At 50.8% G+C, this 26,158-nt stretch overlaps 1 protein-coding gene and 1 pseudogene across 7 annotated transcripts; both read left to right on the top strand.

Moving 5' to 3' along the window:
• Positions 1–353: 353 nt before the first annotated feature.
• On the top strand, positions 354–22,196 carry SEMA4A (semaphorin 4A). 7 transcript variants are annotated; one of them, XM_029229758.1, is made up of 15 exons: positions 354–371; positions 4,900–5,070; positions 6,901–7,061; positions 8,629–8,691; positions 8,945–9,043; positions 9,275–9,380; positions 10,201–10,317; positions 10,696–10,820; positions 10,982–11,154; positions 12,211–12,361; positions 17,668–17,848; positions 19,735–19,853; positions 19,963–20,120; positions 20,386–20,486; positions 20,878–22,196. In XM_029229758.1, exons 2-15 carry the CDS (start codon positions 4,929–4,931, stop codon positions 21,468–21,470), a joined length of 2,289 nt encoding a protein of 762 aa, XP_029085591.1. In that variant the 5' UTR covers positions 354–371; positions 4,900–4,928; the 3' UTR covers positions 21,471–22,196. The 7 variants fall into 7 exon arrangements, with proteins under 7 accessions (XP_029085591.1, XP_029085586.1, XP_029085588.1 ...); XM_029229753.1 differs by lacking the exon at positions 354–371 and adding an exon at positions 2,603–2,741 and having other exon boundaries at positions 4,418–5,070; XM_029229755.1 differs by lacking the exon at positions 354–371 and adding an exon at positions 2,613–2,979 and having other exon boundaries at positions 4,989–5,070; positions 20,878–22,185.
• A 2,153-nt stretch (positions 22,197–24,349) lies between these two features.
• LOC114899830 lies at positions 24,350–24,807 on the top strand (annotated as a pseudogene).
• The last annotated feature ends 1,351 nt before the right edge of the window (positions 24,808–26,158 follow it).

Below are 26,158 nucleotides of genomic sequence, written 5' to 3'. Positions count from 1 at the left end.
CTGAGTAAGAAATGGCAGAACCTGAACCTGGCAATGGAGCCCTTGCCATGCAAGCCAGGATAATATTAATAGAAGAGGGCTTCTTGGGCTTCTTGACAGAGACCCTGTCTCTTGGCTTCTTTGCACAGATATTTGTGAGTTCATTTGCATCCTCATTGGTAAACTCAAAAATTTGCCTGGGGTCAGGCAGACCAGCATCCAGGTGTGACCCCCTTACTTATACACAGTTCCCGAGAGAATGGGGAAAACACAGAGAAACCGACCATAAAGGAGAAATGGCCCCAACTGACCCCCTGAACCCAGCTGGGGAACATCTGCACTGTGGTGCCTGCCTGACGGTGGACAAGGGAGCTGAGCAAGGACCCCCAGGGGTTAGTGTGCCCCCTCCTGCCTCCCCCCACATCCGGAGCCCTGCCTCCTCCACACATGTGGATCCAGGAGCCGCAGAAGGTGGGGCGCAGGGGGACACTGGGTAGGAGGAGGAAGAATATGGGGAGATTCTAGTCCCTCCCACTTAGAGATGCAGTTGCCATGGTGACTGAGGACGAGTGAGGCGGGATGGGGTTGGGGATGGGGGGTGGGGGTGTGGCAGGGCCGAAGGCACTGGGAGACAGGAAGCCTGGCATTCCAGGGGGAGGGAAACACGGAGGCCGCTCCAAGCTCCAGGTAAGGGAGCGGGAGAGCTGACAGTTCAGAAAGGAGGGGGCGGGCCATTGTCTGGCGCTCGCTCTGCCCTGAGGAGGGGACAGAGAGAGGGGGTCGGGCCATTGTGCTCAGTACTCAGCTCAGTCTCCCAGCACTAGTCAGACGGAAGGAGGAAACCTAGCAGGCACTGGGTAAGGGGTTAGGGGGGACTGGGCTGCGTGGGCGGCAAGAAGGCTGGGAGACTGGGGATGGGAAGAGGTGGGGGGGATGCTGGGGGAGTAGAGGTTTGGCGATATCGCTAGTGCCTTAGACACAGTAGGCACTTAATAATTATAAGTTGATTTGACTTGCTTGTGGTTGTTAACAAGAGGGTAACGAAGGGCAGGGCAGGTGGGGCTAAGAAGGAGAGCCAGGAAGCTGATGTTCCCTAGGACTGTGCCCTTCTGGGGCTGTCCCTGAAGCCAGACGGGAGAGGTGGTGGGGGAAACTGGACCAGCTGGGTCATTGGCAAAGCCAGGAGTGGCTTCTCTCCTGGCTTCAGGAGCCCCTCCCTCAGTGAGGTATCCATGCTCGCTCAGGGTGCAGAAGAGACGGAGTCCCTGGGGTGAGCATGGGGTAAGTGTGGGAGTGACACCCCCATCTCCCTTCCCACCTCCATCCCCACATCTACATCTCTATCCTGGGCTAAAAGCTGGCCAGAAAGGGGCTAGTATTTGATGCAGTCTAGGGGCCGTGGGGGAGGAGTCCCCACTGGGGCGGTCAGGGTTGAACTCAGCATTGTTGTCATGGGGGTCCCCAGGCTGGGCCCCAGGGCTGGGAGAGAAAGGAGTTGGGGAGCTCCCACACTGGAGCTGTGAAATGGCACGGCCCCTACAGCCTGGTCCTTGAACCTATGACCCCTTCCTACCACCACCCCACCTGAACTGCAGCCTGACTCCAACCTCAGCCAAGACACTTTGCCTCCCTGGCCTTGGTTTCCTGGTTTGTACAGTGAGGGGGTGGGACCCTGTCAGCTCTGAGCATTCTTGATATTTTGGGCAGGACCTGCTACATCGTTTGCAGGGCCCAGTACGAAATGAAAGTGTGGAGCTCCTGGAACAAGATCAAGACTTTCAAGACGGCAGCAGCTGGGCATTAGACCGAGCGTGGGGACCTGCGTGACTGCGCAGGTCACATGCCCAGGAAGCCAGCCCTGGCTGTGGGCTCTGCAGGCTGCAGCAAGGGAGATGGCAGTGTAACTTGGGATCTGACTCCTGAGGCTCTGGTGCAAGACAAGGAGTGGTAGCGGCAGGGTGCCCTTCCTCCCCACCAGGCTCCTCCAGGGAACTAGACCAGAAAGCCCTTGTGGAGACAGGGGGTGGGACCTGTACCTGATGGCCTTTCTTCAGAGAGGTTTCTGTTTCCTCTTGAGTCAGGAATCACCCTAGAGGCACTGTTTCTTAGCCCATCGGAGCTAGAACTTGCCACCCCCCACCCTACACACTTGTCTTCTCCATGCAAGTGGCTCAGAGCTGAGTTTCCCCGACTAGGGCAGGAGTAGGACTCCTGAGAGACAGTGTAGCTAAGGGAGTCACTCTGGTATGAGGCAGATATGAGTTTAACTTGGCTTCTGGCTGTGTAACCTCCTTTGCCTCACTTTCTGTCATCTTTAAAATGGGATTATGGTGGTACCTAGCTAAAATTGTTGGGTAGACCAAAGCCTGATAATGCAGACTTCATATTCACTGGAGAGGCTGGGGAAAGGGAGACTTGTTGCCAGAAGGAGAATTCCTGGGTCTCTGGAGAAGGAGGAACTCGGCTCAGGGCATTGAATCTAACACTTCCAGAGAGGTGGGAATACGGCAAGGGCTGGGAGGGTGGGGCTGGAACCTTCTTCCCCAAGCCCCACCCACCCTATCAGAGCTCCTCCCAGAGACCCAGAAAAGACGATCTGTTCAAGCAGAGAGGTCCCAGAGCAGGTTAGGCTCTGAGGCGGGGTCTGGGTGGGAGTTTCCCTTGATTCTGAGAGTCTACAAAATGTTCTCTGTGTGGCTTAGACCATGGCTTCTCCCAAGGATCTGGCAACAAGACTCCATGAGAGTCTGGGGAAGTCTTAGGTAAGTCTTGATAGAAACAGTTGTCAGGAGGGGTTTGGCTGAGGCCAGCCCTCAGGGAAATTGAGGGAAAATGGGAGCAGAGGGAAAGGAAAGAAGGCTGAGCAGACTGATAAGGAATTCTTCTAAGGAGGAGCCTAGGCTGTCCCAACACCCTGTAGGCTTTGCTGTGGCAAGAGGGACGGAAGTTACCCTACAGGAAGGACTTCCTGACCATGAGGAATGTGCATTTAAGAAGGAGGTGGGTTATTTATCGGAGTCGGATTAGCCCTGGGGTGTCTGTGCTCTTTAACCAGCAGTCAGCTGGGCTCAGGCTGAGTGGGCAGGAAACTACCCACTTTATAGGTCATGAAGCCCTTGGTGTTAGATGCCTTATTAACCCTGGATTATGAGGTTCCCCCTGGAGCCTTCAGGGAGGGGGTGAGCAGCCATCATCAGGCGTTTGGGTAACCCAGAAGTAAGTTCAAGCTCAGATGGGAAATTTTCTGGGTTTCCCACTGGCCTGATGCTGCCTTAAGAGTGTTGGAGATAAGACTACGGAAGGAATTTCCACAGCAAAGCCATGGATAAGAGCTTAATGCAATTGTTTTATTTATTTATTAGATTTTTAGAGCCATTTTAAAAAATTGAAGTATAGTTAATTTACAGTGTCGTATTAGTTTCAAGTGTACAGCAAAGTGATAGTTAGGCATATATATATATATATATATTCTTTTTCAGATTCTTATCCATTATAGGTTATTACAAGATAATGAATATAGTTCCCTGTGCTATACAGTAGGTCCCTGTTGTTTGCAATTGTTTTATTTTTTAAAGACTATGGCCCAGTTGGAAGTGGGAGGTTTGAAAGTTTAGATCACTGCAGGGACTTCCCAGTAGGTAAGAGTAGAGAGACCGCACCTTGTGGGTAAGTGGAAAGAGGAATATGAAAGACTGTGTCATGTCTCCTAGCTGGGAAGTCTTGAGCAAGAGGAGAAACCACTGCTAGTCTGGTTAGACTGGATGTGATGAGATATAGGGACAGGGGAATGGCTGAAATGACCCAGAAACTTTCTGGCCTTTTAAACTTTCTGGTTAGATGAGGTGAAAGACAGAGGTGTGCCTCCTTTTAGCCCCCTCCCAATCCACCAACTTCCGCCCAAGCCAGGGATCTGTCACAACTCGAGGTGGAAATTCTGGTTTCCCTTGCCCAGAGCTCCCAGTGCTGGCTTTGCCGCTATGGGTACCTGGAGCGCCGCACGCCTGGCCCAGCCAGGCTGAGCCTCCTGTCCCCTGCCTCTGGGGCCTGGGAACCCCCCTTCTTTATTCTCTTGGATGGCACCCACGCCCAAGAGTCTGGACATCTAGGTTCTGCACTGTGTCTGGCTCAAGGGTGAGATGAGATGGGTGGCTGGGGGGTGGCAGTCCCAGGGGAGGATTATGCAGAGGCCCAGGGAGATAGACAGCAGCAGCACAAGGACCAGGGAGAGAGGGGGCAGCTGCAGAGGCTGGGAGACAGCCAACCAGTCCCTGCCCTGGGCCACTTTCCGCACGATGCTGGTAGCCAGCCCTCCAGGCTGGACTCCCATCTCCTCCCTGCAAGAAGAGGCTTGTAGGCCTGAGAGTCAGCGACCTAAGCCCAGCTGGAGAGAGATCAGAGCAGGCTGATTCAGACCTGATCTGCTTGTTTGGGTCATCAGACGGTAGGGCTGTGTACGAGGCCATGGGTATCAACAGATCTGAAAGTGCCAGGAGAGTCACGTCTGAAGAATCTATATTGTGAGTGCAAGAATCTGCTCCCCAGAAAGTTCCCTGCCCAGGACCAGGCATTGGTTTGGGCTCTGGGCTATAGGAGGAGGGAAGGCAAAGAGGAAACAGCAAGAAAGACTTCCCTGAGAGTAAGGTGAGAAAAGGCAAAGTGGGGCTATTGGTGCAAAGAGATCAGAAGGGTGGGATGGGGAACAGCTGGACTCCTACCCGGAGGGTAGAGTGAGGCGGGATAAGGCCTGTGGGATGATGGAAGTGAGACTCTCTAAGGGCACTCTGGAGAGGAAACTGGCCCGTCTCTCTAGCATCCCCCCCACAATACACATTTCTGCTGCCTGGGGCTATCTGATTGGTTCCCAGGGAGGATGTGGTAAAGACTGCTCACCCAGAGAGTGGCGGCTGCCTGTTTCCCCAGAGCCTTCTGGTGACAGCCTCTGGCTGAGCATGGCCCTTCCAGCCCTGGGCCTGGACTCCTGGAGCCTCCTGGGCCTTTTCCTCTTCCAGCTGCTTTTGCTGCTCCTGCCACCACCGACGACTGCACGGGGTGACGGACAGGGGCCCACACCCAGGGTCAAATACTACGCAGGTAAGTGTCTGATGATCAGGAAGTGTGGGGACGGCAACACCGGGCTGACTGAGAAAGGAGTGAATGATGAAACTCACCTGGGGCAGAGATTGAGGAAAGGGAAGTGACGGGACCAGGGGGCCGGGGCGTTGTGCCTTCTTGTTCACCAGAGTTGGTGATTTTTCTTTCCCTCCTTAAATGTCACTGTTATCAAACTGGCCACCTCAAACCCATAACTGCTTTCATGCCCTCAAGTGCCCCAAAGCCAAGGCCCCTGCCAGAAGAGCATCTGTGGGCCTGGTGACCCAGGACACACAACTGCACACATGATGCTGGACCACGTCATGCCCAGTACTGTGGACACCAAGAATACAAGAACTCAGTGTGGCCTGGCTGGGATACGGACCCTGGGACCCTTTAGGCACAGCTTGGCTGGTTTCTTCCTGAGGCTGTGGTGACTGCTGGTCTCGCACCTCCAGGGAAAAGATTCAGGAGGGAACATGGGCCCTGTAGGAGTTGTAGGGGCAGTCTCCTGTGCACAGCTGTGTCTTTAGCGTCCTTCTGGGGCAACGCGGTAAAGGAAATGCATGTTGCCCGTTGATGGAGGGGCCTCTGTGTTGGGTGCTGGGATTACAACATAAACAGGGCTCAGCCCCTGTCCTCAAAGTGCTGATGGTCCCAAGGGGGAGGCAGATGAACCGACAACCACACTTTGGGGTGGTCAGTTCAGTAACAGAGGGGTGTATACAGTTCTGGGGAGGCCGGCCTCTCCAGCACCTTGCCACATGTTTCCCCAGCTCCTCCTCTTGGTTGGTCCTAAGAGTCTCTGAGCCTCCAAAGGTAACAATTAGCTAGTCAGTCCTCTAACTAATGCAAAAGTACAAATGTGCTCATGAGAGAGGATTTCAGAAGCTCCTCCCCCCTTGCTGATGTGCCAGGGGACCAGGCACACACGCCCCACCTCTGCCACACCACGGTGATGGGGAGACCTCAGGGAACTTCCCACAACCAGATGGAATCCCATGCCCAGGTGACATCTAGGCGCTTGCAGGAAACTTTGGAGAAAAACATTTCCTTTCTGTTCAGCCTATGGCAGTGATTCTTGTGGTGGAAATTTCCTGCAATAGAGGCGGGGAGGAAAGTGGGGCTGGTGAGTGGGTCCCCTACAACCCACAGCTACTTTGACACATAGTCCTATCTACATCTAACTTTCCTGTCTGTGGCCGCCAACACCTTCCTGTCGTCTCTCTGCCTTCTGCTCTCCCCACGAGTGAGGCCCAATGTGTCCTCCCCCACCGCAGCCCCCAGGCCTGGAAGAGCATCCACTGTGCCTCACTTTATTTCCTGTCCCTTTGTCTGTCTCTTGGGTACGGGCCACCCTCCCCCAGCCCCAGTCTGTCATTACCCTGTCTCTGGCTGCCTTTCCTCTCTACTATGAGCTCAACACACAAAGCTCCTATGGCTGCCAGCAGGGTGGGAAGAAGCGGGGAGCTGCCGATGAAGAGTGGGTCCAGTTGCCAAGGTCTGGGGAACACACTCTGCCAGCCCTTTTCTTCCCCTGATTTTATCTCAGAAATCAGCTGCTTGCCCACTGACTTTTCCTTTTTTTTTGCGGTACGCGGGCCTCTCACTGTTGTGGCCTCTCCCGTTGCGGAGCACAGGCTCCAGACGCGCAGGCTCAGCGGCCATGGCTCACGGGCCCAGCCGCTCCACGGCATGTGGGATCCTCCCGGACCGGGGCAAGAACCCGTGTCCCCTGCATCGGCAGGCGGACTCTCAACCACTGCGCCACCAGGGAAGCCCTGACCACTGACTTCTCATCACTGTCTCCTCCTCCCCACCTCTCTACAGGGGATGGACGCAGAGCTCTTAGCTTCTTCCACCAGAAGGGCCTCCAGGATTTTGACACTCTGCTCCTGAGTGGTGATGGAGACACTCTCTATGTGGGGGCTCGAGAGGCCATTCTGGCTTTGAATATCCAGGATCCAGGGGTACCAAGGCTGAAGAACATGGTGAGAGGCCAGGGGAAGGGCGTGGGCTGGGAGGGAGGAGGGGACCGACAGCTGCCCTGCGCTTGGGCTGCTTACGCATGAATAACCACCCAATTTGCTGTTACCTATAATCAGTAACAATCAGCAATTCTTTTTTTTGTTAATATTTATTTATTTTATTCTTTGGCTGCATTGGGTCTTCGTTACAGCGTGCGGGCTTCTCTCTAGTTGTGGCCCGTGGGCTCCAGAGCGCATGGGCTCTGTAGTTGCAGCACGTGGGCTCTCTGCTTGTGGCTCGCGTGCTTAGTAGTTGTGGTGTGCAGGCTTAGTTACCCTGCGGCATGTGGGATCTTAGTTCCCTGACCAGGGATTGAACCTGAGTCCCTGCATTGGAAGGCGGATTCTTAACCACTGGACCACCAGGAAAGTCCCCAACAATCAGCAATTCTTCGTATAAACATATATATATGATTGGTATAACAGACAAGAAACACTATAGTGGCCTCACTATTCATTGGTACCATGAATACTGGTTGAATACTATTAATTACTAAAATGGCTGATATGGAAATCATTGACATATGAGAGAAACATTGACTCAAATTATATCAATAATATGATATCCACCCACCGGTAGAAATCACTGAAGCTTCTGTGTTAAATTACAGCCACCCTACTCATGGGAACAACGTGAGGGAGAAAGGGAGAGGGAAGGATAAAAGGGAGGGAGGGAGCTAGCAATTACTGAGCATCTCCACGGTTTGTTTTTCTCAATGTGTGGTCTGTGGGCCACCTGCACACATGGGATGCCAATTAAAAATACAGATTCTGGGCTTCCCTGGTGGCACAGTGGTTAAGAATCTGCCTGCCAATGCAGGAGACACGGGTTTGAGCCCTGGTCCGGGAAGATCCCACATGCCGCGGAGCAACTAAGCCTGTGCGCCACAACTACTGAGCCTGCGAGCCACACCTACTGAAGCCCGTGTGCCTAGAGCCTGTGCTCCGCAACAAGAGAAGCCACCGCAATGAGAAGCCTGTGCACCACAAGGAAGAGTAGCCCCCACTCACCACAACTAGAAAAAGCCCGCAGGCAGCAACGAAGACCCAACGCAGCCAAAAATAATAAATTAATAAATAAATATAATTTTTTAAAAATACAGATTCTCTGAGGTGTGAGGAACTGACATTTTTAACAATTTCCCCAGGAAATGTGGTGGTTTTCTTTGCCAACTGCTGCTTTTATTACCGTGCATGGCATTAGGCGCTTTACATATGCTACCTAGTTGTGCCCTCCAGAAGCCTGTGCAGTTGACCAAGATCACTCAACCAGTAAGTGGCTGAGTCTAGATTCAAACTCAGGTCTGATTCCACAGGCCATGTTTTACCATGGAGCTGTGTCCTAATGAATAACAGTATCATCAGAGTAATAGCCAGGGTCACAAAGTGAGGTTATTATAGCCCACTAGCGTGTAACTAACCAATATGCCTGCTGGTGATTCACATCAGAGCCAAGCGGGGGATGGTAGGTCAGAGCTAGAGCTGAAGACCTCATTCCCTTTATCTCCCCTTTCCCAATGCCCCACTTCAGATACCCTGGCCAGCCAGTGACCGAAAAAAGAGTGAATGTGCCTTTAAGAAGAAGAGCAATGAGGTAAGTAGGGGTGGAGACACTGGGGCTCTGGTAGAGAACCCTGGTGTCCCTAGAGCATCACTGGATGATCAGGCAGGCAGCAGAGGATGCTTGTTTGCATGATAATTGCCTGCATCATGTTCTATAAAGACAGACAGGGACTGCCTCAGCATTGCCTAGCCCTTCTCCCTACTAGGGAGTGAAGGAGCAGCCTCTGGGGGCCCAGGAGTTTGGGGCAAGTGCCCTGGAGGCCTGAATTCTCTATCTCCCCCAGACACAGTGTTTCAACTTTATTCGTGTCCTGGTCTCCTTCAATGCCACCCATCTCTACGCCTGTGGCACCTTCGCCTTCAGCCCTGCTTGTACCTTCATTGTGAGTTATCTGGCACCAGCTCTCAGGCCCCAAGCATCCCTCCTCACGTCTACTCCCAGCTCATCCTCTGCAGCTCCGGAAAACTCTGGTTTTCCAGACGCAGGATCCTTGTGAGCTTCCGGGCCCCAGACCAATTTTCCTCTACATCCCCTCCCCTCCCTCCCTCACGCCCCTCCTTTCCCAGACATGAGACTCTGGCGTTCTGGCCCCCCAGCCACTCCCCTTCTCTAGGAACTCCAAGATTCCAACCTGTTGCCCATCTCGGAGGACAAGGTTGTAGAGGGGAAAGGCCAAAGCCCCTTCGACCCCGCCCATAAGCACACGGCTGTCCTGGCAGGTGAGTATGAGGTTCCCTGGTCCACCCCAGCAACTGCTTTCCCTGGTCACTCTGTGACATATGGAATCTGACAATTTCCTGAAAAGCAGGGGACAGAGGGAGGAGAAGCCAGGAGCCTCGGAACACAAAATCAGAGGGAGAATCAGGTACCCCAAACATCAGCTCCTGCTGAAACTGCCACAAAGGAGGTGGAGCGAAATGGATATGGAGAGAGGCACAGAGGTGGGACGGTCCAGGAAGGGTCTCAGGCAGGGAAGAGGTCTGAGATTCAGTCATTTGTTCAACAAGTATGCTCTGTATGAATGCCCCCTCTGGTGTGCCAGGCATTGTGCTAGGAACTGTAGGGATTACAAAGAAGAAATCATGGTGCTGTGCCCTCCCAGACACAAACCATTACAGACTTCCCACCCTGGCTTCCTGAAGGCGGTGGACTTTGACTGAGTGGGACCTTGAAAGATAGGTAGATGGGCAGGGAAGGTGTTCCATGAAGAAAAGGGTAGGACTTAAGGTACGGAAACAAAACAAAGCCATCTTCGGGCAACAATGAGTGATTCTAACTGGCAAGTGGTTTAGCTGGGCATGGGAGGGAGGAGCCAGAGAAAAGTGCCAAAACACTGAAGGCCATAAGGTTGGCCATTCCCTGTGGGCAGAAGGACCTAAGAATGGTGCTCAGTGGGGGGCTGTGAGCTGGGCTTTGGGATTCCATAGGAAGGTGTAGAACACATGAAGGAGGCCAGAGACTGATGTGAATGCTGACAGGTCTGAGGAGGGCAGGGGCACCCTCCAACTGATGAGGTCTCCCCGCCTCTCCCCACACTAGATGGGATGCTCTATTCCGGCACCATGAACAACTTCCTGGGCAGTGAGCCCATCCTGATGCGCACACTGGGATCCCAGCCTGTCCTCAAGACGGACAATTTCCTCCGCTGGCTGCAACGTAAGGACCTGAGCCCCACCCAGCACAGGTCTGGCCCCCTTCCCCAAGTCCCGGAGACCTGGCACTGTGAACTGCTGTTAATTCACTCAACTCTCGTTTGTTGAGGCATAACAGTGTGCAAGGCAGTACTGTTAGGCATTGGCGGTACTGCAGGGAAGAAGACAAAACTCCCGTCCTCTTGAAACTTGCATCTTACATAAATAATTAAAGAAGTACCAGTCGCTCCCCGCCCCCACCCCCCACCCATGGCTACGTCTCGACCAGCTGTGGGACCCGAGAGGTCATGTCTCCTGTCCTCCAGAGCCAAGGGTTTTCACAAAGGGGAAGCCAGGGCATCCAGGTGCTCCATCTCTTAGCCCATCTGCCCCGCCCCTGCAGCGGACGCCTCCTTCGTGGCAGCCATCCCTTCGACCCACGTCGTCTACTTCTTCTTCGAGGAGACAGCCAGCGAGTTTGAGTTCTTCGAGAAGCTCCACACATCCCGGGTGGCCAGAGTCTGCAAGGTCTGCAACCTGGGCGGGAGGCGGGGCTGGCTGTGGAGAAGCCAATGGGGAGATGGCAGAGGCGGGGCTGAGCACTTAGGGACCAATGGGAGTGAGGGGCGGGGAAGAGGGCGAGGTCACGTGGGGCAGGGGTCGTCCCCTGACTCCTCTGGTGCCCCTAGAACGACGTGGGCGGCGAAAAGCTGCTGCAGAAGAAGTGGACCACCTTCTTGAAGGCCCAGCTACTCTGCGCCCAGCCAGGGCAGCTGCCCTTCAACATCATCCGTCACGCTGTCCTGCTGGCAGACAATTTCTCCACCGATCCCTATGTCTACGCTGTCTTCACCTCTCAGTGGTGAGCAGCCAGGCGGGAACGTGGCGGCTGGAAGCGGGATTACGGGTCAGCACCCTTGTTGCCCTGGCCCGCCAGGGAGGGTAGGAACTGATGTGAGCCGAGCACATACTCCACACTTCACATACGAAGGCATTTGATCATCACCGTCTCCCAGGAATTTGACTCATGCCCTTAATGTAGATGGGAAAAATAAAGCTCAGAAAGGTTCTTATTAGTTTATATCCTGCCTGGTTCCAAAAAGGATAGGAGGCAGCTTACAAAAGGCAAACATTAAAATAAAATAAAATCCATGAGGAAATGGAAATAAAAGGAGAATAAGGGAACCCAGGGATCCGGTCAGCACATTACACATGTGCTTTACAAATGTGCGTTACAAATGTGCAGTCCTGGGATGTCGGCACAGATTTAGCTCTGAGCTTCCTAATGGTCAGAGCAAAGAGTGAAACACCACCAGCGACATAAGATAAAAATACAGTCATTGCTTGGAGGCTGAGAAAGTTTAACTTACTTGCTGTGGTCTGGGATCTGCTGACAATATGTCAGGTATCAAAGATATCTGTTGTAAGCAGGGTCTGGTATCTATGGCATCCAGAACTGAGAATATGGTGTATGTCACAGGTTAAAGAGAACAGGAGAGACCTTTTGTCTCCACAGACCAAGGCTGAAGGAATAAAAATAGTTGTAGTTAGACTCTGGTTGGTTATCTGAGGACCAGGAATACATGGGATCCCCAAGGAGGAACACTTCATCTGGAGCCTGTTGGGCAGCTGGTTATACTGCTCCTCCCATAGGGGCCCAGTCTGGGCAGGCCAGGCAGGAGACACCCCAGGGCATGAGCCCCATTTAATTCTCATTAAAGATAATCACACCTCAGATCCTAAGATGGGCTAGAGTCTGGGGCTCTCCTAGCCCTTATCACCACAGCTGGGGGCTGACCCAGCCCTTCATCCTCCTGCCCTTCTGGGGTTTCTCACCAAGGGTGGGCCAGGGTTGGAAGGGGAGCTTCCTGGTATAGCAGAGGAGGTTACAGACAATGTCCCCTCTGGCTTTCTCCAGGCAGGTTGGTGTGACCAGGAGCTCTGCTGTCTGTGCTTTCTCACTCAAGGACATCAAGCATGTCTTTGAGGGGAAGTATAAGGAATTAAACAAAGAGACTTCACGCTGGACTACTTACGGGTTCTCTGATATCAGTCCTCGGCCAGGCAGCGTGAGTACTACCCATCCCACTGAGCAAACCCTGCCTCCCCAGATACATAATATGCATGTCAAAGTACCTATCACGGCATAATAAATGCCCAATAAATGCTAGTGTTCCCCGCACCCCCAGGTCCTGTCTGCTCAGATATTCACCCATTCTGGCTGCCCACATTCCACATGTGTCCAACCCCATCCTAAACACAGAGCAGCACCTCTTCACCCCAGCTGAGTGAACCCCAAATACCTGGGTATATCACTAAGGAAACGGGCTGTGCCAAGGACTGTCTTGGGCATCTTCACCTGCATTTCTTATTTAACTTTTGTTTTTTGATCAGAGTGTATATGTACAGCATTTAAACAATCATATAGATTTACATGGTTAGTTACAAAAAACAGCCCTGTTTCCTATCCTCAGCACTTTTTCCTCTCTAGAGACAACCACCTTCAACTCTTTTAGCTGATTCTTTTGATATTTATCTCTAAATCTTGAAATACTTTTCTTGCTACTTCTTGATGTTTCAGTGTCAGGCAGTGTCTATTGAATTCCCATTCTGGATGGTGAGGATTTAACCATGTCCCCCACCTGCACTCAGCGATGTGCTAAAACTGGCTTGCAGCAACTAGCAAGAACTCTTTGTGCATCTCTTTACAAATCCGAACTCAGTGACAATACGTTGATAGCTTGAAATCAGCCATGGTGGGAATAATACATCATGGAAATCAGCAAGCACTTCAAATCAGAGGTCCCCCCACTCGTCGTTCCCCAGAGCTGCCTTATCAACACACCACTGCACCCACTCCTCATCTCCCAACATTGTTTTACAGTAATTTTGGTTAAATCAATATTTGTATTATGACTCATTATTCACAACTGAGCCAGGTAGTAAGACATGATTATTTTTCCTTTTTGCATAATTTAAAATTTTTCCCTGGGGTTAGTAATTATCTTGATTATTATTATTTTTTTTTGCTTTGTTTTCTAAGCTCTTATCTTTAATTCAACCCCAAACTCTTCCTCAGTTATCTGAATCTCTTTTAAAAACAGATCCATTATGTATTCTAAGAGTTTCATCTTCCTGGAGATCCTTCCTATCTGCTGTAGTCTGTACTACATCTACATCTTAACTACATCCGGGACACAGCTGCCATCCTGGAATCTCCCTTCCTCATCATTCTGGGCATTCCCTTTGCCTCTTCCTTGTGACAATCTGGTGTTTCTTGCATCCCACAACTTCCTCTCTTTTCTTTTTTTTCACTATCTCATTTTAGTGGAGATTCCCGGAAAGGGATACATGACAGGTAAATTTTTTTGAGACCTTGAATGTCTGAATATGTCTTTATTCTACATTCACGTTTGATAGTTTGCCTAGGTGTATCTAATTCGAGACTAGAAATGATTTTCCTTCCAAACTTTGAAGGCTTCCTCTATTATCTTCTAGCTTCCAATGCTGCTGTTGAGAAGTCTAAAGCTATTCTGATCCCCAACTCTTTGAATGTCACCTGTTTTTCTTTTTCTCACTGGAATCTTGTAGTACCTTTTTTGTGTCGCTGGTTGTTTTGAAATTTCATGATTGTGCCTTGACGATATCTGTTTATTCATTGTCTGGACATTCAATTTGCCCCTTAAGCCTGGAATTTTAGTTCTTTCAGTTCTAAGAAGTTTTCTTGAACTATTTCCTCCTGTTCCCTTTTCATTCAACAAATATTTTTTGAGGCCACCTGTCACTGTTCTAGGCACTGGGGATATAGCAGTGAACAAAATAGACAAAAGTCTCTTTCCTCATGGAGCTGACATTCTAATGTCAGAAGGTTTTTTCACTTCTTTCTGGACCTCCTGGACTAGTCCTCTACCTTTTAAAATCCTTTAAAAGATTTTTTCCATGGCTTTGGTTTTGTTCTACTTTCTGAGAGAGTATCTCAATTTTATCTTCTGATCCTTCTATCAGATTTTTAATTTCTGCTATCAGATATTTAATTTACTAGATTTTTTGAGCTTTGAATATGTCTTTTATAAACATGTTCCATTATAGAGAATTTTAAATATATAAAAAGTGAACAGAATAGTGTAATGGACCTCCATACAACCGTCAGCCAGCTTCAACTCATAGCCGATCAAACTGTTTCATCTATACCCCACCCACTTCTCCTCTTATTATTTTGAAGCAAATTCTGGTCATTGTATCATTTCATCTGTATTAGTTTCCTGTGGCTGCCATAACAAATTACCACAAACATGGTGGTGTGAAACAACAGAAGTTTATTCTTTCACAGTTCTGAAGGCCAGGTGTTTGAAATCAAAGTGTCAGCAGGGTTGGTTCCTTCTGGAGGCTCTGAGGGAGAATCTATTCTATGCCTCACTCTGAGCTTCTGGTTGGCTGCTGGAAACCTTTGGTGTTCCTTGGCTTGTAGGCACATCACTCCAATCTCTGCCTCTGTCATCACTTTGCCTTATCTCTGTATGTCTCCTCCACTTCTCTTATACAGACACTTGTCATTGGATTTAGAGCCCATTGTAATCCAGAATGAGTCATCTTTTTAAAAAAAATATTTTATTTATTTATTTGGCTGCGTTGGGTCTTAGTTGCTGCATGCAGGATCTATCATCGCATTGCACGGGCTTCTCTCTAGTTGTGGCATGCGGGTTTTCTCTTCTCTAGTTGTAGTGCACAGGCCCCAGGGCGTGTGGGCTCTGTAGTTGTGGCACGCGGGCTTAGCTGCCCTGCGGCATGTGGGAACCTAGTTCCCTGACCAGGGATCAAACCCACGTCCCTTGCATTAGAAGGCAGATTCTTTACCACTGGACCACTAGGAAAGTCCCCAGAATGAGTCATCTTAAGATTTTTAATTATGTATACAAAGACCCTTTCTGCAAATAAAGTCACATTCACAGGTTTTAGATGGACATGGCTTTTGGGGGGCTACCATTCATCCCATTACCTCATCCATAAATATTTTAGTATGTATTTTCAAAGGATAAGGGCTTTGAAAACAACAACAACATAGCCATAGTACCATTATCACACCAAAAAATTAGTAATAGTTCCTTAATCTAATATGCATTTAGTGTTCAAATTTCTAATAGTCTCACAGATATCATAAGGGTTTTTAAAAACTATGGTTTGTTTATTGGAATCAAAATCCAAATAAGATCTGTAAATTTGGATTGGTTGTTCTTTTCAGTCTCTTTTAGTCTGTATGTTCCCTTTCCAACTTCTTTTTTTCTCTTGCAATTTATTTGTTATGTAGAATTTTCCACAGTCTGGATCTTGATTTTGCATCTCTGTGATGGAGCTTAAGTATTTTCTGTAAATTGGTTGGTGTTTGGATCTAGAGATGTAATCAGATTAAAGTTTGATTTTCGGGAACAAAACTACCTCATAGTGGTAGTGTGGTCTTCTTTCAGGAAGTATGTAGCCTCTGGCCACACTCTTTGAAATAACAACTCCTCTTTTGTAGCATTATGTTCTTGTTTCATGGGTATATTATCTTCATACTTATCTCTCTTAAGATAGTAATGATATTTTGCTGTAGTTTTCTTTTCTCTGAATCATTTCTGTTTCTTCTTAGGTTTTTGTTTATTCATTTTTTCCATTTCCTTGTTTTGATCTCTTTCATGTTCATGGTTTCACTCACATATCTGGTAATCCTTGGCTATCTACTCATATTTAAGAGGGAGGGGACCATGAAGCTGTTTGGAAACTCTGCACCCTGGGCATGACTTGGCAACTTGAGCTCTGTGATAGCTCCACTGAGAATGGTCTGGCTGGACTGCTTTGTTGGGGACCTTCAGTGTCAATATCTTTAAGTCTTTCCTCTTGGACCTCTAGTCAGTTTTCCTGGAGTAGATTCTTCCAGTCTTCTGCCTGGAGGGAGATGGTCTGGCTCCTGGTGTCTGGGAGCCATGGGGAAAGAGGGCTGGGTGTGGGGGAAGAGTCTCAGCAGGTACTGTGTCTACTTGGATTTAATCCCCTGCTTTCATGGTGGTGTCACCCATCTCCGCTGTACTCCATTCAGAGTCCCTCTGTCTTACCCTCTCCAGAGAATAAACCTCCAGTTTGGGGCTAGGGTATGGAAGGGTCAGTCACTCAGTGGCATGGAGCTGGGAGGAAATCTGCCTACTTCTTAAAGAGACTTTCAAATAATCTTCTTTATTCAGCCCCTCCTTTGCCCCATTTCCAGAGGTGACTGGGGCCACTAATCCATGAACTTCAGGAATTCTGCCTTATAAATCAGATAGTTTGGGGTTATCCCTGGGCTGGCTTAAGAAGATTCTTTTATCCTGCTAAATCTTTTCCTATTTGTTCATTTGCTTTCCACCTTCCAAAATGTGGCTGCTTTTGCCTCCTCTCCTGTTCTCCCCATCCCTGTAGGTTTGTGTCTTTAAAAAAAAAAAAAAATCCCTTTGGGAGGAAGTGAGAGTAAGTGCCTATGCTCATTCTGGCATCAAAATGAAATACAGATGTTATTACATCACTTTACAGATGAGGAAGTTGCAACTCATAGAGGTGGGGTAACTTGTCTGAGGACATATCTTGTAGGTGACAGAGCTGGGGCTGGTGTTAAGACAGTGCTCTTGGAAACGGAGGACAAGAATCGTGACCAAAGATCAGGACACAGGTGTCCCAAAGCCACAGTATGCTGGTGTTGGCAGGGCCTTTCGAGAACAGCTGGTCCAACCCCCTCATTTTATGAGTAAGAAAAAGAAGGCCCAGAATGGAGAAGGGATTCTCCCAGAGTCACGCATCAAATTCATGCCACACCATGATGAGAAACACTCCCTGTTCACCACCCCTTTCTGTGACATCATTCATTCAATTACTGACTCAGCGAACATTTATTGGGCACCAACTGTGTGCCAGGTCCTGTGTTAAGCCTGGACTTAACAGATATGAGTTCACGGTGGTCCTTGTCTGCAAGGGACCCTCACTCTACTTCCTGCTGGTGGCCAGGCATCCTTGGTGAAGGTGATGGTGGAGGAAAATAATGACAGCTAATGTTTATGAAATACTTACTTTATGCCAAGCACTGTTCTAATTACTTTTCATGTGTTGGTGCATTGCATCCTCACAGCAAGCCTGTGATGTGTTGGTAATAGGCCCATTACACTGTTAAGGAACCTCAGGCACGCTCAATTCAGAGGCTGGAATTCAAAGCCAGGCAGTTCCCGAGTCCAGCTTTAATCCCCATCCTGAAATGAGGACTGCCAAGAGGAAAGGAGGCAAAGGATATTAGCCAAGGGGGAGGGAGGGAGGGAAGAGGCAATGGGTGAGTTGAAGGAAGGAGAAAGCTGACCTGATCTGCCTCCTTCCCCTTCAGTGCTTGGAGGGCCCCTCCTCTGATAAAGCCTTGACCTTCATGAAGGACCATTTCCTGATGGATGAGCCGGTGGTGGGGACACCCCTGCTGGTGAAGTCTGGTGTGGAGTACACACGGCTTGCGGTGGAGACAGCCCAGGGCATCGACGGGAATAGCCATCTGGTCATGTACCTGGGCACCAGTGAGTAAAGGGCTGAAGGCCCTCAGGGGACCAGAGCAGGGACTGCCACTCGGGCTGAGGAGGGAAACCTTTGAGTTCATTGACTCAGGCATTCATTCAACAAATGTTTTCTGAGCACCTACTTTGTGCCTGGCACCCTGCTAGGCTCTGAAAATACAGTGGGTCCTGTAAAATACAGAGAAGGTCCTGTCCCTACCTTCTCTGAGCTTTCAGTCTGGTGGGGGAGAGAAACATGGAGGGCTTTGGTGGCCTTAGCAAGAACTGTTTATCTTATGGGGAAGACATGCTAGAGAGGTGAAGAGTGAGGGAGGATAGAGGGGGAGCTGGAAACAGCGAGAGTAGAGATCACAGATCATGCTTCAGGAAGCTTGGCTGTGAAGGGGAAGAGGGGAAGGGGAGGTAACTGGAGGAGGGCGTGGGATCCAGCCAGCAATCTTTTTAAAGATGGGAAAGATCGTCAGGATCCGGTAGAGAGGGGGATGGCGAAGAGATGGGCAGGTGAGGGGCTAAATGGCAGGTTAAGTTGCAGAGGCAGCAGGAAGCCTGGTTCTAGAACCAGGGGGAGGGACTGGTCGTGAGTGGGGGAGGTACAGACCTCTGCTGGGATGGGAGTGAAGGAGTAGAAGAGGGGATAAGACAGGAAGGGGAAATGTATAGACTTGATGGGGGAAATGGGCAAGACATAGAGGGAGCTCTTTTGTGAAGGCTTTTGTGTTTTCTACGAAGTAGGAGGACACAGGGTCATGAGTGAGGGGCGGGGTGGGGGGAGATTGAGGGGTAGAAAAGGTGGGACGTTTGAGGAGAGAGGAAAAGATTCAAATATTCATCGTAGAAAGAAGGAGAGGGACTTCGCTAGTGGCACAGTGGTTAACAATCCGCCTGCCAATGTGGGGGACACGGGTTTGATCCCTGGTCCGGGAAGATCCCACATGCCACGGAGCACCTAAGCCCGTGCACCACAGCTACTGAGCTTGCACTCTAGAGCCCGCGAGCCACAACTACTGAGCCCGTGCTCCTAGAGCCCGCGCTCCACAACAGGAGAAGCTACCACAATGAGAAGCCCGCACACCACAATGAAGAGTAGCCCCCGCTCGCTGCAACTAGAGAAAGCCTGCGTGCAGCAATGAAGACCCAACGCAGCCAAAAATAAATAAATTTATTTAAAAAAAAAAAAGAGAAAAAAGGAGAGACAGTCTGCGGGGGAGATGGGGAAGATTGCCAAGCATATATTATATTGAGGGCCTGGCTGAGGTGGATGACCTTGAGCTTTAGTGGAAGAAACCCATCAGGTTCATTCATTCTTTTAGGACATCAGCTGTGCATATATTGGGTACACAATAGAGAACAAAACAGACAAAAATCTAGCTCCTTTTTGGAGTGCGTGGGGACAGACAATAAACATACTGAAGAGTCAATTACTGGGTACATTATGGGATTAGAAAATAAATGGAGCGGAGTGTGGTCAGGAATGCCAGTTGGGGTGGTAGTAATTTTTAAAAGGGCGGTCAGGGTAGAACTCACTGAAGTGCCTTTGAGTAGAGACACTTGATGGAGGTGAGGGAGGCTGGTGATGTGATTTTCTACAGAAGTGCTCAGCAGCCCACTTCCCCATGTCCATGGAGAAAGGGGACGGTTGGGTTCCTCCAGGCATGGAGTTCTATCAGGCAGTTGCAAAGGAAGGGCCGAGAGGCAAGGGATTTCCAGCCATTTACAAGCAAGCTCCATCTCCGTGGCCTAGAGGGAAACGGTCTGACAGATCTGTGTCCAGTGCACACTTCAGAAGGAACTTTCTGACAGCTGGGGAAGCCATCTGGAGTCAGAGAGGGAGCACGAGAGGGGTGTGTAGATGGGGTCAGACAATTTCAGCTCTCTCTGTCTCTTCACAGGCACAGGGTCCCTCCACAAGGCTGTGGTGAGTGGGGACAACAACGCTTATCTGGTGGAGGAGATCCAGCTGTTCCCTGACCCTGAGCCTGTTCGCAACCTGCAGCTGGCCCCCACCCAGGTGGGAAGGGACCTGACCCTCAGATGGCCTTCTAGTGGGGCAGACCTTGGGTGCTGGGTTCTTCCTAGGTGTGGCGAGGACGCCCTGACACTCTCCATCTTTCTTCCAGGGCGCAGTGTTTGCAGGCTTCTCAGGAGGCATCTGGAGGGTTCCCCGAGCCAACTGTAGTGTCTACGACAGCTGTGTGGACTGTGTCCTTGCCCGGGACCCTCACTGTGCTTGGGACCCAGAGTCCCAAATCTGCCGCCTCCTGCCCTCCCCCATCCCGTGAGTGCCAGTTACCCAGCTTATGGTCTTCCTCTTTCCAGGTGCTACTAACACATTGCCTGCAAGATTCCCCCGGCCTGTGGGGGGCTCCTTCAGGGATGGAGTTGCATCAGGCAGTCCACTCTGGGCTTCTCTTCCCCTCCTCTCTGTTCTACCTAGTCTCCCAGACCCACCTTCTTCCCCCCTGCACTTCGCTCTCTTGCTCCCTCCTCCTCCCACTCTTGGCTGTTTCAAGGGATAATTTTTGCTTTCCCTGCCTTCTCAGGAAGTCCTGGAAGCAGGACATGGAGCGTGGGAACCCAGAGTGGGCATGTGCCAATGGCCCCATGGGCAGGAGCGGAAGGCCTCGGAGCCGCCCCCAAATCAGTGAGTGTGGGACCAGGGGAGGCACAAAGGCTCGGGAGGACTTCTGGGAGGGGATGGGCATTTCTGCCTCAGTTTCTCCCCCAGCACCTGCCTGGCTTGAGACCTGATACCCAGAGTTGGAATGGATTGGGATGTAGGCTGTAGGGAGGAGGGATAGGAATTCTAAGCTGGGATTCAGGGTTGGGGTTGAAGTTGCTTCTGGTGTCAGAGTTGCAGTCAGATGGACTGGGGAGGTTAGTATGGGGCCCAGACTGGAGATAGGAAAGGGGTCAGAGTTGAGTTTAGGAGTTGAAATAGAAGTTGGAGGTGGGATTTGGGGCCCACATGTCGGGTAGAGACTCCCTCCTGCCTGCTCTCTCCTTAACCTTTGGCCCCTTTCCCTTACCTACAGTTAAAGAAGTCCTGGCTGTCCCCAACTCTATCCTGGAGCTCCCCTGCCCCCACCTCTCAGCTCTGGCCTCTTACCACTGGAGTCACGGCACAGCAGCGATCCCGGACATCTCTTCCACAGTCTACCATGGCTCCCTCTTGCTGCTACTGCGAGATGGGGTGGGGGGTCTCTATCAGTGCTGGGCCACTGAGAATGACTTCTCATACCCTGTGGTCTCCTACTGGGTGGACAGTCAGGACCAACCCCTGGCCCTGGATCCTGAACTGGCGGGCATTCCCCGGGAACGCATGGAGGCCTCGCTGACTGGAGTCGGTGGTGGGGCTGCCCTGGCTGCCCCGCGGTCCTACTGGCCCCACTTCCTCACCGTCACTGTACTCCTTGCCTTAGTGCTTTCAGGAGCCCTCATCCTCCTCCTCGCCTCCCCTTTAGGGGCACTCCGAGCCCGGGGCAAGGTCCAAGGCTGTGGGACCCTGCCCCTCGGGGAGAAGGCCCCATTGAGCAGGGAGCAGTGCCTCCAATCCCCCAAGGAATTCAGGACCTCTGCCAGTGATGTGGACGCTGACAGCAACCTCCAGGGCACTGAGGTGGCTTAAACTCTGGGTACAAGCTGGAGCTGTTGGGTAGGGCAGGGCGCCTGGCCGTGCTGGCTGGGGGTACCGGGAGCAGTGCAGCCCTGACTAGGGTGGGCGTAGCACAAAAGACCACCTTCCTCCCACAAAAGGACCTTCTCTGCCATTCTGTGCCACCGATAGCACTCAGTGGGACTGGGCACAGCGGTCTGGCTCCCCTATGGGACTCCCTTCTGCCAAGCACGTGGCCTCTCTAATGGGGGCTGCCCCAGGCCTGGACCTAGGCTATGATAGGAGGACCTAGAGAGGATCCTTCAGTTCTGGCCATTCCGGGATCTTCCAGAAACATACTGCTACAAGAGACCCTAAAACACCAAACACCTAAGCAACTGTAAGATAGCACACCACACCTGGAGACTCCACTCTAAAAGCAGCTGCCACCTTGGACACCAACACTCCCCTCTCCCAAGGCTCTCCAGGACTCTGCAGGGAGCTGCTCCCTTCCTGCTCCCCTTATCAACTCAACCAGGGAGGTCTTTCCTGAAGTCTCACCTCCTTCCATCTTGCTTCAGTTGGGGGCAGATTTAACCCCTTCTGGCCTGGCTAGAACACAGGGGTAATCTGAGCCTTGTTCACTCCTTTTCCCTGACTGACCCCTGCACCCCTTTCCTCTCCCCTCTCCTTTGTTTTGGGATTCAAAAACGACTTGTCACAGACAGTTTATTTTTTATTAAAAAGACAAAGCTTATGACTGGTGCTGTTTTTGTTGGAGCAGAGCGCTCCAGCCGAGGACCGCGGGAGGTAAGGGGAGCAAGCAGTCCGAGGACATTAGTAGGTTTGTAGGGTGATTGTTCTCTCCAGCTCCAAACCACCTTTTTTGCCCTGCCAGCTGCCTCCCAGCCCCCAGCCAGCCCCACAGCCCTTTCTTCCACTCCAGGCACTGCTAGAGAGTGCCTGCAACTCTGCCTTTGGGGCCAACACACGTCTGTGTGTCTGCCGGCCAGGCAGCACCTCATCCATCACGGACTCCGTGCTGCAGTCCCACAGTTGCTGTCCCCAGCTGTCCCACACTTCTCTTGACTCCTCCTCAGCCCCCCTTTCCCACTGCAAGCTGTTGGTTTCAACCCTTGGTGGATTGAATTTATAGCAAGACTGTGCAGTCACCCCCATCCTGGCCACATCCTTCCCAATATCTGACAAACACTCTGTCCACGCCCCCTTATCACCTTCCCCCTCTCCCTCCTGTCACGAAGGCACATGTCCCTCCTCCAACGAAGGCTAACAGGTGCATTTGCCCCTTCCGCTGTGCCAAGACCCCCTGCATCGCCCTCCCCACTTTATTACTCCCTCATCGTTAACCTCCCTTCTTCCGCCCACAAGTGTGCTCTCTGTACCGAAAAAGAAAACAAAGCAATAATCCTTCCCACAGCTCCACCCTTTCAGTCTAGCCCCTCCACCCTCACTAACTCTTGCCTGTTACCACCAATCACCAGGCAGGGTCCGTTCTTGCTGCCCCCCACCCCACCCCACCCCCAGTGTCGCCCTCACCCTCTTTAATGCCCTGTGGTCTGTCTGGCTTTTCCCCCACCTCTCTGCTCAGATGACTCTCCACGATTTCCCAGAAGCCCCCCCACTGGCCTTGACCTCTGTGCAGTCTTTACACCTTGGCCACACCATTCTTCTTACAACTCTTTTCTACTATGGCTTTTTCTTCAAAAAAAAAAATTTTTTTTTTTTTAATTTTCAATTGTGGTAAAAAGCACATGGTGATATAACATTTGTCTCCTTAACCATACAGTTTAAGCATACGGTTCAGTATGTTAACGATATTCACATCGTTGCATAACAGATCTCTAGAACTTTTTCATCTTGCGAACCTGAAAGTTGATGTCCATCAAACACCACTCCTCCTCCTCCCAACCCCTGGCAACCTTCTGTCTATTAGTCTGACTATACTTTAGGTGCCTCATATAATCATATAGTGTTTGGCCTTTTGTGACTGGCTCATTTCACTCACCATACTGTCCTCAGGGTTCATCCATGTTGCTGTATATGACAGGATTTTCTTCCTTTTTTGAGGCTGATTAATATTCCATTGTATCTATAGACTACAATTTCTTTATCCATTTGTCTGCTGCTGGACATATGGGTGGTTTTCACTTCTTCACCGTTGTGAATAATGCTGCAATGAACATGGGCGTGCAAATATCTCAAGATCCTGTCTGCTAGGGCTCCTTTATTGGCGTTATTTGGCTTCTCTTGGTATTTCTCCCCTTCTGGTTCCTTTTCTTCCTCCCATTACCCAATGCACTTTTACCCTGAGGCCTGGCTTTCACTGTTCCAAGCACCCTTTCCAGACCTTCTCTCTTGTGGCTCCCCATGACCTCTAGGCCAACGGCTGTGGGGTAGTGGAAAGGGAATGAGGCCAGGTTTGAGCTCCTGGGGCCTTCGTCTGCTGTTAATAGACTTGGACAGCTCTTCCTGTCTGCACCTCAATTTCTTCACCTCTCAGAGGGAAAGGATGCACAGGAAACTTCCTGCTTTAAGCATTATGGATCCCTCACTGTCAAATACATAGCTCCAGAGCTGAGCTTTCTCCTGTCCTCCAGCCAGTTCAAGGACAAGCCTGCTGGACATCTTTATCCAGGTGACCCAAAGGCTCCCAGAACACCTTTTCTCTGTTTCCCTTCTCAGCCTCCCACCAGCATCACTCTGGAATGTACTCTTTCCTCATCTCCCTCCAAGGTATAATTTAGAGGCTATCTCCTCCGTGCCATCTTCCCAGCCCGCCCCAGTCCTGGCTGATTACTCTTCTCTAAGATTTCCCCAGCACTCACTCTCTACATCATTCATGAGGTACTTAGACCCAACCATAAGAATGTAAAACACAGCTTTTCACGAAGATGGCGCTGAAGGCGAAGAAGGAAGCCCTTGCCCCTCCCAAAGCCGAAGCCAAAGCAAAGTCGTTAAAGGCCAAGAAAGCAGGGTTGAAAGGCGTCCACAGCCACAAAAAAAGAATGTCTCACGTAATCTACCTTCCAACGGCCCAAAACACTGAGGCTCAGGAGGCATTCCAAATATCCTCGGAAGAGCGCCTTTCAGGGAAACAAGCTTGACCATTACGCCATCATCAAGCTCCTAGTCAGCCATGAGGAAGAGTGAAGACAACAACGCATTGGTGTTCAGTACGGATGTCAAAGCCAACAAATACCAGATTAAACAGGCTGTGAAGAAGCTCTATGACATTGACATGACCAAGGTCAACACCCTGATCAGGCCTGATGGAGAGAAAGAGGCATATGTTCGACTGGCTCCTGACTATGATGCTTTGGATGTTGCCAACAAAATTGGGATCATCTAAGCTGAGTCCAGCTGGCTAATTCTAAATATAAAAGTTTTCAGTATATATAAAAGAAAGAATATAAAACACAGAAGGGGATGGCACATGCAGTTACCCCTGCTGGACTCTCAACACCCTGGGGGCAGGAGGTATCTCAACCCCATCTCCGCAGCCTAAAGCGTGAGGCACTATGCTCTAGTGAGAGGAGGCACCTGGGAAATGCTTACTGTTTATGAGAGCAAAACCTTGTCAGTCTCATCCTACCTGACTTCTCTGCAGCCTTTGACACTGGTGACAATTCCTTCTTGTAACACTTATGCTTTGGTCTCTGGCTGCAGTGCTCTTGCTTACCTTCCTAGCTCTCTGACCACTGCTCCTCAGGTCTTTTAAGCACTTCTCTTTTCTTATTTCCCTTGAAAATTCCCCTTGGACAATATCTTCTGTGTCTATTACTTCCACTCTCACCTCTCAACCGAGGATGCCCATTTATTCATTCAGCACACATGCACAAAGTACTTGCTATGGTTCAGAATCTGGCCTAGGGACTTCCCCGGCGGTCCAGTGGTTGGGACTCTGTGCTTCCACTGCACGGGGCTCAGGTTTGATCCCTGGTCAGGGAACTAAGATCCTGCATGCCAGCGCAGCATGCCCACCCCCGCCCCGACCAAAAATAAAAAAGAATCTGGCCTAGACAGCTGGGGAGAAACCTGAATCAGACCTGCTTCCTACCCTCACAATCTGGCAGTAGGGACAGACTAGCAACAGTCAGAGCCCAGGGTGGGGTGGGGAAGAGCTATCGTCGGGGACAGAGTACTGCAAGCTCAGGCTTCCTGTCTCCCCCTCTAGCTACTGGTTACAGCCACCTGGATACACCACAAACATCTCTGATGCAACGTGTCCCCAGCTGAATTTATCAACCCTTTCAAACCTACTTGCCCTCCCTTGTTCCCCATGCTAGTTAACCTCACTGCGATGGAGAAGCTTGGGACCTCTTCTCTCTCACCCCTCCACATTTAGTGGGCCACCAGTCTCATCTCCTCTTCCTCCTCTCTCTCCCTGGAATTCCTCAGCACCTCTCCATTCCCACAGGCCCAGATCACTGACCATGACGGCCAGAGCTGACCCCTGACCAGCCTCTGCCACCTTCTCCTGCTCCCATCCTGCATTCTACTCTCCGATAAAGGGTAGTTTACTTTAAAAAAAAAAAAAAAAGGGCTTCCCTGGTGGCGCAGTGGTTGAGAGTCCGCCTGCCGATGCAGGGGACACAGGTTCGTGCCCCGGTCTGGGAGGATCCCATATTCTGTGGAGCGGCTGGGCCCATGAGCCATGGCCGCTGGGCCTGCGCGTCCGGAGCCTGTGCTCTGCGGCGGGA

The sequence above is a fragment of the Monodon monoceros genome, unplaced genomic scaffold, assembly GCF_005190385.1.
Source record: "Monodon monoceros isolate NGI ecotype Baffin Bay Population unplaced genomic scaffold, NGI_Narwhal_1 Super_Scaffold_18, whole genome shotgun sequence".
Classification (NCBI taxonomy): domain Eukaryota; kingdom Metazoa; phylum Chordata; class Mammalia; order Artiodactyla; family Monodontidae; genus Monodon; species Monodon monoceros.
Note: the sequence above shows the minus strand (reverse complement) of the source record. Positions and strands in the feature narration are given on the sequence as shown.

What these genes read in the sequence shown, in the direction of transcription:
- SEMA4A (XM_029229753.1), top strand. Translation starts at nt 4,731, where the DNA reads ATGATGGAAGTGAGACTCTCTAAGGGCACTCTGGAGAGGAAACTGGCC. An exon ending in CAGGGTCAAATACTACGCAG is followed by an intron (nt 5,071 to 6,900) that starts GTAAGTGTCTGA and finishes ACCTCTCTACAG; the next exon opens with GGGATGGACGCAGAGCTCTT. An exon ending in TCAGTCCTCGGCCAGGCAGC is followed by an intron (nt 12,362 to 17,667) that starts GTGAGTACTACC and finishes CTTCCCCTTCAG; the next exon opens with TGCTTGGAGGGCCCCTCCTC.